Below are 17689 nucleotides of genomic sequence, written 5' to 3' on the forward strand. Positions count from 1 at the left end.
CTTTCTTTGTCAAACATAGATTTACTGCTCCGTTATCGTAAATTACAAAAAGAATAGACATTGGCACGAAAACAGAACAGATCTGGGGTCTGAGGATTTTTGAAAAAAAATTTCCTGAGGAATTTTCGTAAGTTTATTGTATCTCAGTAAATAAAGAATGCAAAATTAGGAAAAATATAAAGCTCTTGAAAACAGACAAAAATAGATAGAAAACTACACACTTCCCTGCTTTAAAGTAATTATTATTAGAAAATTTAAACTTAACCCAAAATAACCAAATGGAAGAAAGCATCTCCTCGATCCTGTAACTTGCTGTTTTGTTTAAACTGTAAGCTCAACCGAAACGATCTGTTCTAGGCCGCCATGATAGATGTACACATAGAACCAGTGTTTTCAGATTGGATTTGTTAAAAATCCCAAAATGAGGCTCAAAAAGTCCCAAAATGCAACGGACATTTTCAAAAATCCGATAATTGTTTAAATGTGTAAAGGTATTTTGAAACTATTTTGAACATCTCATGAAATGAAAACAACATGCTCATGCCTCTAAAAATTACAAAAATCCCTTGTTTCCAATAAAGAAATACTTTTGTTTGTACTGTTGCAAAACAATCCTATATACTCCTATATAATTCTGTCCTTCCTACGACACTGCAGATGCTATTGAAGCCAATCACCTTGCCCCCTGGTCGTTGCAACGCCCTTGCCACGTAAGGAGGGCGTTTTGGTATGGTAAAATAAGTGTCGTTACTGCTTTCCTGCCCTTGCTTTTCCGGCAATTAGATCATTGTAGAATATATATCTTTAACTTATTGTCCGAAATTGTTGACAGGTTTACCGACTTTGCCGTTTTTTTGTTGAAAGGTTTGACAATGAAGAAGTCACAAAAAAGTTAAGACAGAGATCCTTCGGTTGAGATATTGAAAATTATTAAATTTATCTGTTGATGAAGCATTTAGATTGACACAAAACAAATTGAAGTTCGCTAGGCATGAAGCGGTGACATGGCTACCTTCATAGACCTGAAAGTTTTGTTAAGGAAAATACTGTTACTGGTACTGGCACGGAAAAATGAAAGTTTTTTGAGAATAACTTCAAATACGATGAAATCTGCACTGGATAAGATCTGTTCAAATGATTAGTATTGAAAAATTAGGGAGATCTCTAAATCCGAAGAACAGAGACATGAAAGATAAAACAAAATGAAGATGCATATTTGTAAACAATCTAAGCGTAAAAAATTTATATAGGTACAACTAATTAGTGTCTTTTACTTCTAATAAAAAGTCAGAATCGTCCATGTCCTTTGTCATATTTAATTCACAAGAAAAATCATCCAGATTTTTCGCAAGAACCTCAAGCACTTTGCAGCTTCGCTCTGCAAATTCCAAGTGACCTTTCTTTGTTATCCCTCTTTTTAATATCAGAAAGGGATGATTTGCATCCGTCAAGGAAGGATGCCAGCTCCTTCAATTTGTTTTGAATGTTATATTGAGCCATACCGTTTGCTATATCAACGAAGAAATTTTAGGTAAAAGAAAGTTCAAACTGTATGAAACCATCATATAACTATACCCTTTTTTATAAGAACCAGTAAATTTAAATTTAGGCTGACTGTTCTTAATTTGTTCTTAACTTTGACAAATTTTGAGGCTCCTGTTCTAATAAAGCTGTTCTTATAAAAAAAGAGTGTGAAAGAATTAGACTGCCTAATAAAAATGTCAATGGCACTGTACCATTTGATGGTATTGCAACTAATATTTTTCGCTGATTTCATAAACAACATGCAAAAACTTTGGGAAATGGGGTATTTTAAATACAACTTGACTGGTGCACAGAACCAATGAAACAGGTACGAATGTGCCCCTGGTATGTGTTATAGATGTGAAAGGTTCGGGTGGTACAGTTCAATTTTTTTAATGGTTCGTTTGATAAACTTCACAAATACAACGAATTCAGCGGGTATCAATGATAGAGGTCCTGATCATTTAGAATTATCATTAAATAGCATAAGGTCAAAACTAAAATTAAAGAATTAACTACAGATAGGATCCAATGACATAACCTGGAATTTCTCTAGGGTGTGCGAAACTAAATAGTTTTGTGTTAGAGGTGGGTTGTCTTATAATTGAAAATAAGGCATTCTTATAATTGCTTTTGATGAATTTCAATTTTCGGTCAATGTTTGTTAGTGGGGTGGTTCCTTTGATTATGCCAATGGTGAATACATAATGAGAATGTGAAAATAATTGTTTAACTTTTTTTAAATCAATGAAGGAAGGCATATTAGTCATACGTAATATCAATGAGAATATCCTGATTAAAGGGATGTTTAATGCATGAAATTATTTTGCAGCTAAAATATTGGACATAGGAACATTTTTTACCTCAGATTATTAACTATGGCATTACTTCGTATCGATGATTCTCGATACGAAAAATTTGACTATATGATGAAATTAGGAAGTTGCAAATCAATGAATAAAAGGTACTTACAAGTTTGAATGAGTCAAAGTTGAAATGTGATTAGAGATATGCGAAAGTGCAATGTGGGGTTGTCATTTGAAAGCCAAGTTTTATGGGGCGAAATTGTCATGTGATCATTGAGAGACACTTGCCCTTATTTGGATCATGTGATCATGTGATTATGGAAAAACGCGCCCTTATTTGGAAGTCAATTCCGAACATGGGAGTTATTGGGTAACGGCGATTAACTGTCAAAGGTAATCAGTAATCAGCAAATTAACTAATTAAAAATATACTATAAATTCAAACGAAAAGACAAATGACAAATGTTAAGACAAATGAAAAGCCAGTTAAGAAAAGGAAAAGTTAAAAGTAACCGACGTTGCTAAAACGAGGAACAAGCGGAACAACCCAGGAACAAGCGGAACAACCCAGTAACAACCCAGGAACAAGCGGAACAACCCAGTAACAACCCAGGAACAAGCAGAACAACCCAGTAACAAGCGGAAATGTGAAGTTATTGTTTTGTAAATAACACATGGGGGCGTTTATAAGCCAACTCTCTAAAGTTCGTGTGGGCTAGCACGTGCACTATCAAGAGGCCGTCAAACACTTTCGTTATGTAATTTTTTGGCAGTTCGCGGCCATTTCCCCTCCTTTTCACACAACCGTACATAGTTTGATGGATCAGAAAACCTGTCGTTGTGGTTTTTCACTCGAATCAAACACCGACATAGCAAGGCAAGGGCTGGTACGCAAAAAGCCCAAATTGAGGGGTCGAAAATTGAGGTGGGGGATAATATTTAGAATATATTAATGGCAACCGAAGGGGCAAAAGGACCGGGGGTGTGAGGGTGTCACACCTCCCCGATAGTATCTCAATGAGAAATTTCGGGTAAAATCTCAATAAACTAACAACAAATGTTGCCAAGTTTGTACGAGAAATATTCAGACAACGCAAAAAATTGGAAATTCTCCTGTAAACTGAATCGAAACGCCATTTCTAGGCATAGATTTTTACTCATTACTTTTGATTGTACACTATTAATTGTCGCATTTTTTATGTTGCTACTGTTGTTTAATTTGCTGCAAATTGTTGCTTATTATGTTTGTAAGAAGAAGCACTCGATTAACGTAAATAGCTGATGTAAGAATGGATCTTCAACTAAGTGTATTTAGATAAATTAATTTTTTTATGATGATGATAAAAACGCCAAACATTGGTTGCGTGTTTGTCACCTTGCCATCATTAGTTCACGATACTGCGCCATTCAATCGCCTGGGGAGAAAATGACATTGATGTGCCTACGAGAAACTGATGGTTTGCCCAGAAATAATTTTACTGAGGCGGAAAGTTGACTTCTTCTTTAATCCAAATTATAAGTTGTAAGAGAAATTAACAATAAATATTTGAAATTAACAACAATGGAGTAAACAGGTTATTTGCTTTTTTTTTATTAAAAAGGTATCTAGGCCAAGATGGCCTCTAACGTAATTACAACATTAATATAACAAGAAAAGTTAATATAGTTACTGCTACAACAACTTTTCAAACGTTAATATCAACTCTGTTTCATAAAAAATACAATTGTTAAATGCGTCTGTTTTCTGTGTTTGACATCAAAGGCTAGAGAGGGGGGGGGCTTAATAGAGAAGGGAGGCTTATTTAAAGTTTTTGCTTGATAAGGGGGGACTTGATAGAGAGGGGGGCTTAATAGAGCTTTTGTGGTAGCTCAAAATGCGTTTTAGAACATTTCTTCCAGTCATTTCTTGCATTCGTCTTTTTTGCATACTTTTGCTATTTTCAATAAATTTACCCCCTATGTCTAAGGGCCTCCGTGAAGGCATTAATCAGGCATAGAAAAAATTTCTAAGGGGGGAAGGGGGTCTAGTGCCAGATTGCCGTATGTTTAAATGTTTAAATGCAAATCAAATAAAGGCTTACTCTGAAGTTGAAAACTGAAGACGCCCTCTTCCTCGTTTATTAATTTTTGAAAATCTATCTTCATCCCAATAGACGTACTTTTTAAGATTGTTATTAACTCACAAGAAACTCGGAAGAATCTCTACTGAAAATGTAGGTTTATAGATATCATTCTATTTTTTTCATTTTTGTGTGACTGTATTTTGAACACCAAATGGCAATTCGATTCATTCAACTTCCTCGATTTTCCAAATTTTTGGTCACTTTTTTAATTTATTTTTGTCTCTACAACAAGGGCTGATTAGCCCTTGAAGAAATTTAGACAAAAATTAGGACAGAAATGTGTTTTTAGTTCTTACAAATTATTTTCTGTTAGTCCTACGAATTAAGTCTACCGAATTTCCAACAAATCCCTGAACTGGGAATTATTCATGTTGCGAAAATTTCGTACGAAAATTTCAAAAACAACTACGGTTGAACATCTACAGTATCTTTCCGTGGCTTAGATAAGTGGAGTAGCGCCAGGGTATTAATTGGTTTCCAGAGAAAAATACAAAAACTCTATGAATTGTAACAACATTACTTGTCTACGAATTATTGAATATGTTTACCTTTGTTGCCCTATAATGTGGGCTATGGTTTTAATTCAAAATATCACGAAAGTGTTGCAAGAATAAGATAACATACTGTATAATGTAAGGTTTCTTTTTATGTGGAATGTGAAGCGTGTATCAGAACTTTTATTGGTTCACAATAGCCTCGTTTCGACAGTATGATTTCACACTGTCTGAAAATGCATCATGGGATGCTCATTTTAATGGACGTTTTGAGCAGTTGGAGTGATAGAACCTCCCGCTTATTGCAACAATGACTAAATCCTAAGGAGTTATTGCAAGGAGAGTTACAAGTTTGTATACCTGTTTATTCAAATTTATCAACAACTAAGCCAAAAAAAGTATACTTAGTTGAAAGTGATACTTAGTTGTGTCGTTGTATGTATTTTAGGCCAATTGCAAGTTTACTTAATTGTCTTTAGAAATCTCCTTTGGCGGTGAAGGACCCTTTCTGTTTGTATTGTGCCTTTAATATGGCAGAAAGCTGTAACACATGTAACTATGATGAGATTAAAAAACAGAATTGCTTAAATAGAATCTAAAAACCAATTATTACATAAAAACTGGGTTAAATGTAAGTCATAACATAACATAACTGGGTTAAACATAACAAACAAATCCTTCAACTTGTCCCTATTCGAACTTGCAGCCTTGGTCAGAAAACCGTTTTGCAGATCCTTTCGGCAGTAAATTTATCGTCGATTTCAGAACAGTTATCATTGAATAGTTAAAATTTTGCTGAAATTCAACTAGACACTGACGGAGGTAGTGAATGTATACATTTCCATGATACACAACTTGCTTGCCTTGCTTGTTTGTGTATTCCCGGTGTCCCTCTGTTTTGACCAAAACCCAATCAGTATCTGTGAATAATCTTTTGCAGCTATGGCAACGCTTCACTGATGCTGGGGCATTCTTATTGTCCTGACGATGCACCAAATGAAATGCTTTCCTCATGGGTCTGTCAGGATTCAAGGGATCACACCCATCTGCTGTTGCTGATCCATCTTTAGGAAGAACTACCCATTGTTCTGGATGTGCAGATGCACTAAGCTGAACTTTTTTTACTTTGATTGGGGTAACTTGGCAAGTGTGTTGCTCTACCCCAATGACACGATCAACAAAAAGCTCTGGGTCAGCTTTTTCTGATCTTCTTTTTGCTCTTGGGGCCTTCTTTAGACCAGCTGCCACTGGTTTTTCAAAGAGCTGACTCTGGGTTGGCCTGAAGTTGAAAAACATGTCAACATGCTGCTGGCGTCGTATTGGGCTCCATACACTCCATTTCCTTGGCTCAATGAAGAATTCCTGGTAACCGTTGGACAAGCGATATTTGCCCACACCTCGAATTGCCCGCACCGCCTCATTGTAATATTCATCAGACCACTGTTGTAGCATGACATTGACATCTGTGACATTCTTGGGAGTATTCTCCTCTCGGCTGAATTTCTTTTGCAGATGATGTGCACTCTCCAAGCCATTCGTGTAAAACCTGCCAGTGATACTCAATGACTTTCTTGCACTAAGAACTAGATTGGACTTAAACTTGTCTGCTCTCATTTTTGCAAACCATGCATGGAATCCTGGGATGAGAGTATCCCACACCACCTCCAAGCTAGCCAATTTGGTATCAAAGTCCAACACATCATCTGCATCAGCGAGACCAAGTTGCTCAACTGGGCCTGACTGTGCTCCATATATATCCAACATTATTGCTTTAATGCTGGATTGGTTAGCACCTAGTGTCTTCAATTTTCTTTCATCAGCCTTTTGCAGATGTTGCGTGCAAAAGAGCCTCTTGGCCTTCTGGAAAATGTCTCCAAGTCCCGAACTAATAGCAGAATCTAAATCGTGACCAACTTTCTTGATATTAAATGTGTCAGGCTCCATGAACACAGTTTCAAGTGCAAAACGCCTGAAAAAAGGTTTGTATATGTTATTAACGCAAATATATCAAATTTTAGGCATCCACCTCAACCTACATACAAAGTGTTAGTAATGTCCAGTTTGGTGTCTTCATATAAACAAACATCATATATATAATATTGTGAAAAAAGCTTAATTGGAATTGGAATTGAAATAATTGAAATTTACAATATGCACCAATAATGATAACTTTTGATAAAATTCATAAATTTGCTATTGACCATAAATCGGCCATGTTGTATCCATTTGACTCTAGCTTTGTTTCTGCAGATGATTTTTGATAGTCAATGGTAGAAATATTTTCATTTAGACATTTAAAAAGAGTGTGAAAGAATTAGACTGCCTAATAATAATGTCAATGGCACTGTACCATTTGATGGTATTGCAACTAATATTTTTCGCTGATTTCATAAACAACATGCAAAAACTTTGGGAAATGGGGTATTTTAAATACAACTTGACTGGTGCACAGAACCAATGAAACAGGTACGAATGTGCCCCTGGTATGTATTATAGATGTGAAAGGTTCGGGTGGTACAGTTCAATTTTTTTAATGGTTCCTTTGATAAACTTCACAAATACAACGAATTCAGCGGGTATCAATGATAGAGGTCCTGATCATTTAGAATTATCATTAAATAGCATAAGGTCAAAACTAAAATTAAAGAATTAACTACAGATAGGATCCAATGACATAACCTGGAATTTCTCTAGGGTGTGCGAAACTAAATAGTTTTGTGTTAGAGGTGGGTTGTCTTATAATTGAAAATAAGGCATTCTTATAATTGCTTTTGATGAATTTCAATTTTCGGTCAATGTTTGTTAGTGGGGTGGTTCCTTTGATTATGCCACTGGTGAATACATAATGAGAATGTAAAATAATTGTTTAACTTTTTTTAAATCAATGAAGGAAGGCATATTAGTCATACGTAATATCAATGAGAATATCCTGATTAAAGGGATGTTTAATGCATGAAATTATTTTGCAGCTAAAATATTGGACATAGGAACATTTTTTACCTCAGATTATTAACTATGGCATTACTTCGTATCGATGATTCTCGATACGAAAAATTTGACTATATGATGAAATTAGGAAGTTGCAAATCAATGAATAAAAGGTACTTACAAGTTTGAATGAGTCAAAGTTGAAATGTGATTAGAGATATGCGAAAGTGCAATGTGGGGTTGTCATTTGAAAGCCAAGTTTTATGGGGCGAAATTGTCATGTGATCATTGAGAGACACTTGCCCTTATTTGGATCATGTGATTATGGAAAAACGCGCCCTTATTTGGAAGTCAATTCTGAACAGGGGAGTTATTGGGGAACGGCGATTAACTGTCAAAGGTAATTATTAATCAGCAAATTAACTAATTAAAAATAAACTCTAAATTCAAAAAGCGTTAAGACGAATGAAAAGCTGGTTAAGGAGAGGAAAAGTTAAAAGTAACTGTCTCTGTTACTTTTTCACTTGAACATTCTCTTGGTTTCCTGCAAAGTTGCAGGAAAACCTCATCCCCGGCCCTGTGAAAAAATAAAACATTTTAAAGGCAACTATAAATGATCTAACTTTTAATTACACTTCTGATAAATGTAGAGAAAATAATGTCAACGAAACAGCTAAAGAATAAATGTAATAAGATGAATAGATCTGTAGAAAGGAAGTTTTTATACCAAATGCTAAACATACCTTAATTCTCTTATGACATGCCAACGTTGATCTACGATTTTGAACCTTATTTTCTTGCTTTCTTGCAAATGCCCTTGCAGCTTCCATTTTCAATCGGCGAATACTGCCGTCATTGTACGGGAGATTCTGTAAAAAAGAATTTGTGAAAAAATTGTTGAGTGTATTTAATTTGTGAATATGGAAAGTGTTACGTTTTCAAGCCCTTCCTTTGAGCTGCGGAGATTGATTTTTCACAAACTTTACCATGTTCTTCAGAACAACATTCTCAGAAAAACTTTACTCTTGTCCTATGTGAAAGTACTTCTTACCCAATAGATAGCAACATTCCAATAATATGGCACAGAATAAATTGAAAATAGAAGTTTAAGGTCAGCAATATGACTTCTTTGTGCAATGGTGCTCCAGTCCCAAAGCAATGATTGCACTGTTGAATTGTGGTAAGATGAGTCTCCAATTGGTAAATAAATACAGCAAGCATTCTCAATATTACCCTGGACAGTATCAATAGCTAGATGATGATAGGGGTTGCCCGGTTCACACATTACTTTAGATAAGATAGTTGTCAAACATACCCATTAGACATTAGACTCCTTCTTCTGACGTGACTATAATTTTAATCCCTTTCATGGCATCTCTATAATCAAGGGGTTCAGAATCCGGTTTGCATAGATCTTTATGGACGGATTTTAGTAGATTAACCATACTGTTACTTTTAGAGATACCTTCAAAGAACCTGTATATCACAGACCTAATAGAATTTGCAGTAATGAGTTGAGGTAGCAGACATTATATTTGTTTCTTATTCCACGTTTACTTAGAATTTGCAGGGGGCCTACACTCACTTGCTTGTGTACAGTCTGTGGTGTGAAAACATGATCACAGATGATTTTTTGATGCTCCTCAGAAAGAATTTCCCATTCCATACCAAATCATCACCAAAAGCAATGATTGAAAATTTAGGCCTGGCACACAAGGTTTAGGGCGCTTCCAACAACAAAGATTTTAGAGAAAGAATTTTGGCTGTAGATCTCTTACTGTTCATCATATCTGCATCAAACTTGGTATTTTAGTTAATTAAGGTATATAGATCTCAAATATTAAATCAGATGAAATGGACCTCAAACAGTTTAATAGCTAAAAGGCTTCAAGAACATTCTCCATTTGTGCAAAGTTTTTTACTGCCGTCTGATCTTGACCCCTTCCCCCCATGAGGACAACCTAAACCCTGAATTTTTTTGCAGAATTTGGAAGAAGGTAGAGTAAATAAGCATCAGTAGAAAAATGGATTTGAGGTCAAGTCTCCTTTCAATGAAAACTGTGTCATGAAAATGATGAAATTTGACGAACAAAAGTACAATATTTAACTCTGTACCATGAAATACGAGGCACATATTGTTATTTTCTACTTTTAAATAAATTTGTTCAACATCAACATTATATTGCCTTCCTGATCTGGTAGTTGGAACTTTGATTTTCTTTCTTTTCTTGTAACAAGTTAAGTTTCAAATCACTAAAGCTTGGTTTCCACTATGAGTTAACGTGAGTTAATTTGAGATAATTTTGTGATCTGACATGGTTTAAAAATTATCTCATAGTGGAAACGGTCATTAAAAATTATCTCATGAAAATTAACTCGTGTTAACTCACGTTATCTCATGAGCTTGAAAACAAAATTTTTTGATTTCAAGCTCATGAGTTAGCTTGAGATAACATCTTATCAAAAGAAGCCGATGCGTGGGATGGGAATGTGCTATAATTTGCACTGAGGTTCTTACGCAACGCACTTGCACTGAGTATTACTTCAGATATTGAAAACAGTTTTCTTTACTAGAAAAAAACAAATGTGAAATAAGAGAAGCGTGTTCTCATTTCTAAGTTCCCATTCCAAGTGGTCGTATTCACCAAACGCATATCTTTTTTGGTAGACTTTCCGTACCGAAAACCTTGGCGCAGATCGCGAACGGCACTTCTAGCAAAAAATATTTTCCTTCTAAGTATTCTCAAAAGCAGAAGTAAAATAAGTTGTTCTTGTAAGATGCCCGCCATAGCTGGAAGGCTCAAATAAAATGTGTTTTCTGAAATTTCCATACTTAATTCTATCTCAAGTGGAAACCGAATCGGTACATGGGTTAACTTTGAGATAGCTCGCGTTATCTCACGCTATTTCACACTATCTCAAGTTAACTTGAATTTAGACCATGAGTTAATTTTCAATTTAGCTCAGAATTATCTCACGTTAACCCATAGTGGAAACCAAGCTTAAGATTGACAATACTATTGCTGTATCGCACCTTGTGAGATTGTTGTTTTTCGTTTAAAAGGTATTTGCTTGCTGATGATTTTTGTGTTTTCACTTTAGCGCGATGTTTTCTATTTTGGCCTCAAATCTTTCTAAGGCGTGTTTTGGTATGTTGATTTGTGAATATACGTGTACCCTCGGATCCTGTATGCAGCGAGAACAATAGAAGACAATGTGAATGAGGTTTGATAGTATAGTTGTAAAATAAAATAAAATTATATGTATATTGTTAAAGTTATATGTTTAATTATAAATTCAAAATTGTTCAACGCCGTTCGCGTTTCCGCTTATTGCCTGTTGTTGGGCACTCTCTGGTTCCTTTGTATCTTATGTGTTTATCCATGGCCAGGGTTTCTGCCCCTGATACAATACCAGCGTATGCAGCGGGATATCTTTTCCTGGCCATGTCTATGTAGTTTTGTGTGAGATCATCTTGCGATGACCTCATTGGTTCGTGATGGGAGGCCAGTATTTTGCACATGGTCCTGGGGAACGTGCAACAGGCCTCTGCCACTTGTTTTTGCAAATCCAACGAGAAATCATTTCTGTATCGGATGTTGACCTCCGGTTAGAGAAAAGTCGAATATCGACCTTTCTCTGCCTGTCTCTGAAATTCTTCAGATTTGTCTTGGTGGTAGAAGCTAGTCGCCAGGCTTTTGGATTTGAGAGCAGTCAATTTGCTGTTCTGCTCTTTGTGTGCCCCACCATTATGCTGGCTGTATCGACAGGTGTATGCTTTGCAGATTCTGGTATATATTGATATAAATATGATTTTTGGCTATATATGTAACGAGTATCATATGAAATACTGGTATAGAGTGCTAAACCATGTGAGGAGAACGAACATTAAAGGTGTGGATAATTTGTAATTTGTAAAGTAGAAATGTAGTACCTTTCTTGGTGGTGGATGATTCGCGTGTGTCTTCTTTGTCTTTTGAAATGTAATTGCTGGCCATTACAACGTGCTGATTTTGTGGATAGTCTTGTGTTATATCAACAAGTGCAGGCGTAGATTCGAGCGAGAGTGAAGCTCAGGGGCTGTTGTATGCCTATTTGTGGAGCATATGATTGATGGGTCATGTGGTTATCGTCATGTCAGACATCCACCGTGATGATGTACCAACAGCAAACATGACCGATGAGGGCGCCGCAGTAGACAAGCCTGAAGCGTTCTCCTGCGGAGATCTTGGGCTCCACCAACGTAGCAATGTTTGTTTGAAACCATACAAATAACAAGCTCAGCTTGTCAGAAAACTAAGAAAAAATGGTGTTATACCAACCGCAGCCCTGCTGTACTGGGCATTGTCCCACAGCCTTGTGCCAAACGAGATCTGGGAGCCAGTGTGCTATTGAAGTACTGTACCCGCATTAAAGGGGCGTGATTCAGCATAGGCATTCTATACTGTTTATTCTCTTTCATATAGAGTGTTATATATGTATATAGATATACTCACGAAACAGGCTTGTAGAGATAAACCATATAGTTTTACTTTCTTCAATCTATGATATATACATATATATATATATATATATATATATATGATATATTTTGTGATTATGAGTCCTTGCTAGCTCCTCAGCTTATCCACCAGGCAGAGCATTTCGGGGCTTATGATCCATATGCTCTTTTACACCTGGGTGCCCCCTCACCCCTGCGTCCAGGGATGATGCCAGCAAAGTACACATTTCTAATAAGACCAATTCAGGCATTGAAAACACAAGATCCATTCTTCGATTTTCATTCCCAGATCTAGGCTAGGAGCCTCGTCTTTGCCACAGAAACAGCACAGGTCCTTGTTTTTGCTGCCATATTTGATAATTTTTTCTTTTTCTGCCGTGGACAAACTAAACCAACAATCTTCCAACACCTTTTATAGCTTTTCCATAGAGCTTCCACTTGCTTCAAACGCATTACGATAACAATCATTTTTGTAAACTCAGAAGCCTGGTTTCTCTCTAGTAGTCAAAGTTTGTTGATTTTCAGGGTCACTAGAACTGTTACTGTCAACTTCTTCATTAAAAATATTATCTACGCTAACCTCTATCTACGCTATCTTTTTTAATGTATTTCTTACCTTTTTACTTGTTGGACCTTTTCCTTCATGTTCGTATTTAGCTGTTTCCTTATCAAATCGCAACTCTCTCTTCACCTTCCTAGACTGCGGGGATCGATTTTGCTGCGCAAAGTGCACTTTGTATTTCGGTGGTTTCTGATATGTGCCAATTTTCTTGTGGCGTTTCCCTGATTGATGTGGATCCTGTTTTTTTTACCATGATTCCTCCAGTTTGTGAACTGAGCTGTCAAACTCATCATCTTTTTAAAGAAGAAAGATTACCCTGTTTATGTAGGACATTACCATTAAATAATATTTGCATATTACTACTGTTTTGGTACCCGATGGTCAATAAAGCATTATGAAAACAACCGTCTTCAGTGCACTTTGCTTGGGCATGAAAATAGACAGAAGACTCTTTTCAAGATCCCATCTTCTTGACAAAATTTTCAAAGATAACCCAACAGCAGTAGGGACTGTCTACTAAGAATTTTGGTGAAATATTTTACCGACTCAGAATTATATCTAAGTCTAGTAGGAGCCCCAAAGATGTTCAAATTTTGAGATGGGGTAATTAATTGCCATTCTGACGGTAAAGGCACCGAAACCTTGATTAAGATAAGATTGGTTCTATTCCGCTGGGTAATTTTGACCTAGCAAGCCCTCTCATGAGATCTGAACTGTACATGTCTTCCACAGGCATTTCAATTGATTCTAATCCTCTAAGACAAGAACCATTAGCAAACAAGGGTAAGATGTAGTTCCAGGTTATTCAGAATATTATAGCATTATCAATCACAAGACTTAAGGTGGCGTTCTCTCATCATTTGAACTATTAATTTTTGGGCTGTTTCGCAAAGAGGGCCATAAATAAAAAACCTAACCGTTTTTGAGGGGTTGAGAAGAAGAACACTGGCCTTCTTCTGCCGACTGGCAACACCTTGTTCATGCAAAAATATCAAGCCATACGGCCATTAACTAAAGCACGAAGAAAAGAAGTAGAAAGCTAACTTGCATGTGAAAAAAAACCCAGAAAAATATCTAGACATGGGCTGGGTGGGCAGGGTCGCAAAGAAAAACCTTTCCTCTCCATAGCCCAAGTTCAGGTTGTCTTGTAACGTGTGAGAATGAAACTATGCCAAGACAAATTTTATGACACCCAAGGCCAATGCACACTTCTACGGTTGTTGCTTTAGCCGTATAAAAGACACAATGTAAAGCTTACTCGAGCACTGCTACAATAAACACAAACTCCACAATTGTACAATCTGTGCCCAAAAAAAAGCCCAAGGGCCACTGAAAAGGCGTACCCTGTCACATTATTAAATGTGATCAAATTCCATTTTTGTGATCAAATTCCAGCACAGTTTTGTTGGCTTGTCTGGAAGTAATGAGAGGAGCCAGAGATATTTAGACTATGTATAGGAATGCCTTAAATATCTTTGCAGTTAAAAGACAGTAAAACATGGCTAAATAAAGCTATCCAATATGCCTTCCCGTTTCAGGCTCATAATATTTAAGATCATACCAGTTTGGCATGGCTGTCATATATCCCACAATGTCTGGCTTTGACAACAACATTGTCAACAATTATGCCGTGTCTGCGTATAATTTCCGCATGGGCACCTGCTTTGCGAAGCATCATGTCTACCGAGACGGTGAAAACCTCTTTCTTGACGTAGATTATGCTTCTTTTCTTGATTGAATCTGAAAATGTTTATCGTACCATCAAAATACAAAACAATTTTTTACTAAGAACGATGGCTCCGTAAGGTTTCTATTAAGTGTAATAGATAACAGATATCTATTAAGTGTCAAAAAAGGAAGGACACACATTACCATTCCATGGTAAAAGGTCTTTGCTATTGTAACTTTTAACTAACAACTAAGATTAATATAGTAAAATCAAAAAGCTACACAATGAATTGCTACGATACTAGTCATTTCACCTCGCTTGAACAGTCTGGCTCTTCTTTCTTTCCACATTGCGAACTGAAAAATAAAAATGAATGAGAAAGTGAGGAAAACTATAGAGGGAAACGCAGAAAATAAAATCATCAACAGACACTCTTCAATACATGGTATGAGATAAAGGGCTGGTGTGATCATCCTGGAGAATGTGACTAGGTAGCAACGGCAGCAAGGGAGAATCGCTGCAAAATCCAAATGTTACGATTTCAATGTCCTTCATGAAATTGGCTACTTGAGCCATTTACTGCTGATTCAGTATACTGTAGTTCTTTCCAAGAAGAACCACAGGGTATGTTTAATGCGTACTCTGATTGTACATGTCCTGTCATCTTTTTCGTTTGCCATTTTGAAAAAAAGAAAGTTTGGTTCTTGCTATTTAATTAAATCTTAAACGGAATCAAATTGTTCACTTATGGAACTGACTCATTATTTTTATTAACAGCACACTTACCCAGAGGATTGTGGTTTTTCAGCTCTCTCCACATCCACTTGGGGCAAAACTGCTGTCATTTTACAGGCGGCGCCTCCTGACGCTTGGATTTCCCTTTGAATCAGCAGAAGCAGAAAAGGGAGTCCCCTGTCTTCGCTGATATAGACGCCATCCTTCCATGACCTGAGACGTTTGTCAGATTTGGGGAAGTAAGGTGTTACATCCAAGAACCTCTGTCTCTTTCTCGAGCAGAGCTCCTACATCTTTTTGTTATATATTCAAACTCTGATCTGTATTCTAACTCGTCTAGTCTTGGAAGGATTGACGTCACCAATATCTATGGAATAAGAATTGTAGTATCTCACAGTCTCGGTTCGTTTCAATAAATCGATAATAGTTTATAACTCCTTTTTCTGACGCTCTAGTAAACTGCTCAGTTATTATGCTTAGGATAATCAATGTATATTTGATTAAGTTTTTTTTCTTTGTTTTTGAAAAATCCCACCAACCTCAAGGCACAAAAAGAAAAAAAATTCATTTTATGGATGCAATATTGCAACATGTGCATATGTTTGGACATAAATCCATTTAAAACTGCAGATCAGGTTGTAAGTGCTATCTACCTTTGAATCAGGAAACTTCTTTTCTGCAGTGGATAACAGATTTCCCAGACTTCCCGCTGCCCTTTGAATCAAAATGTGCTGTGCCATGTCATTTGTGCCTACTAGAAGCACTACACATTTTGGCGAAGAGACGTTTTTGGGGAACTTCACATGATTGATCTGCAAGAGACAACGATGATTTTAAAATATGTAGATTGAACAAAGTTGTTATATTATGAACACCTAAAGCCTAACATTTGCTAACCTACATAAGGGTTGTAAAAGCAGCAAATATTTCTGGATAGGGACGAAATAAACACACCTGTTGTGCAACGTGACTGAAACATCCTCCAGGGGTGGAATTCAAATACCAGTTGGAAGGAGCAGTGACTTCCCCTTGTACCAGGGGACGCAGCTGGGAATCCGAGAACACTGCAACCTGTTAATGAAGGAAGAGATGAGCAATACTCTAATTTCATAAATTATTAGCTCCACCTGACAACCATAGGGAAACTCGTCATATTTATTATAAACATACGAAAACTCACCATAATTAGCACCCTGGGGGCTTATTTATATTTGATACTTTTTGATGGGGGCTTATTCGAGGGGGGAGGTTTATACAAGGGGGGGGGGGCTTATAAAATTATTGTAGACACTAAGAAGACATTATTAAAAGACCTCTTTTATTTGAGTAGGAATTCATTGATGAGCATTTAATTTATTACTACCAAAAGTATCAATTTATTGTGGTAATTCACAAAAACTCCATAGGCAACCTCAGATTGCAAAAATTCATCAAATTAAAGGCAATCTGTCTCGTTGTGGATTGGTTAACAAAAACAATAGCTGGAACAATAGCCTAAACACGATTTCAGCGCTCCGCCATACTTTTTACAATGCGATAAATTAAAGGGGGACTGGAAACAATAAAAATCCCTTTGTTCTTATAACCAATCAACGTTGTGACAGATTGCCTTTAAGGGGTCCAATTCGAGAATTGACGGTAGCAGTGGGGGCTTATGTGAGTAGGGGTGGGGTTTATTGACATTTTGTAGCTCTAGGGGGGGCTTATTCAAGAGGGGGGGGGGCTAATTCGAGAATTTACGGTACTGAATACCAAGGGTAATTGTTTAATGATGACGTCATTTATTTGAAACAATACAAAGTCGTTAACAGCATTTGATGTAGTTGATTATCAACGGAATTGTGGGTGTTATGTCAACTAATGCGTGTTGCAAATTTGATGTAATTGTTAGGGCTTGAACATAATCCTTTTTGTAGGGTCCATTCCATTCTGTGGTTTGCGTTGCTTGTCACACCTATATCAAATGACGTTCAGTTTCGTTCCTAGCGTTACGACTCACTTACGTTAAAGACTGATCTTGTGATAAGCGAACGTTTACAGGCTTAAACAGACATAAGTTGCCTTCTGGAAACAGTTGTTTAGGTGTCATGGAATATGAAAAATAAGCATCCCATTACATAAATAATTGCTTGTTTATCATTAAGGCAGAATGATATACTTGGAACCAACTTACCCAATCTTTTGCATCAGCTTTTGGGTAATTAAACTGCCTGTTTCTCTTCCCACTTAAACCTATCTTCCATTCATGAACCGGAGATCTTCTACCAGAACATCTGACCTCTCCTCGATATCCCCATGTTCTTTCAGCAACACTGCACTGAAGCTCAAAGTCCTTACTATGCAACAT

At 36.6% G+C, this 17689-nt stretch overlaps 2 protein-coding genes across 2 annotated transcripts; both read right to left on the bottom strand.

Moving 5' to 3' along the window:
• Positions 1-5637: 5637 nt before the first annotated feature.
• Positions 5638-6891, bottom strand: LOC148958794 (uncharacterized). The gene has a single exon (XM_089111163.1). It carries the CDS (start codon positions 6889-6891, stop codon positions 5638-5640), a length of 1254 nt encoding a protein of 417 aa, XP_088967289.1.
• Positions 6892-15570: 8679 nt separating this feature from the next.
• Positions 15571-17689, bottom strand: LOC135693712 (uncharacterized). The gene is made up of 4 exons (XM_065212258.2): positions 17516-17689; positions 16297-16413; positions 15996-16154; positions 15571-15709 (listed from the first exon to the last, which is right to left on the bottom strand). The coding sequence occupies exons 1-4, from the start codon at positions 17687-17689 to the stop codon at positions 15590-15592; spliced, it is 570 nt and encodes a 189-aa protein (XP_065068330.1). The 3' UTR covers positions 15571-15589.

Source organism: Rhopilema esculentum, chromosome 11 (assembly GCF_057945365.1).
Source record: "Rhopilema esculentum isolate cy_ngs chromosome 11, ASM5794536v1, whole genome shotgun sequence".
Classification (NCBI taxonomy): Eukaryota; Metazoa; Cnidaria; class Scyphozoa; order Rhizostomeae; family Rhizostomatidae; genus Rhopilema; species Rhopilema esculentum.

What these genes read in the sequence shown, in the direction of transcription:
- LOC148958794 (XM_089111163.1), bottom strand. Translation starts at nt 6,891, where the DNA reads ATGGAGCCTGACACATTTAATATCAAGAAAGTTGGTCACGATTTAGAT.
- LOC135693712 (XM_065212258.2), bottom strand. Translation starts at nt 17,689, where the DNA reads ATGTTGCATAGTAAGGACTTTGAGCTTCAGTGCAGTGTTGCTGAAAGA. An exon ending in AAGCTGATGCAAAAGATTGG is followed by an intron (nt 16,414 to 17,515) that starts GTAAGTTGGTTC and finishes CTTCATTAACAG; the next exon opens with GTTGCAGTGTTCTCGGATTC. An exon ending in TCAGTCACGTTGCACAACAG is followed by an intron (nt 16,155 to 16,296) that starts GTGTGTTTATTT and finishes TGTCTCTTGCAG; the next exon opens with ATCAATCATGTGAAGTTCCC.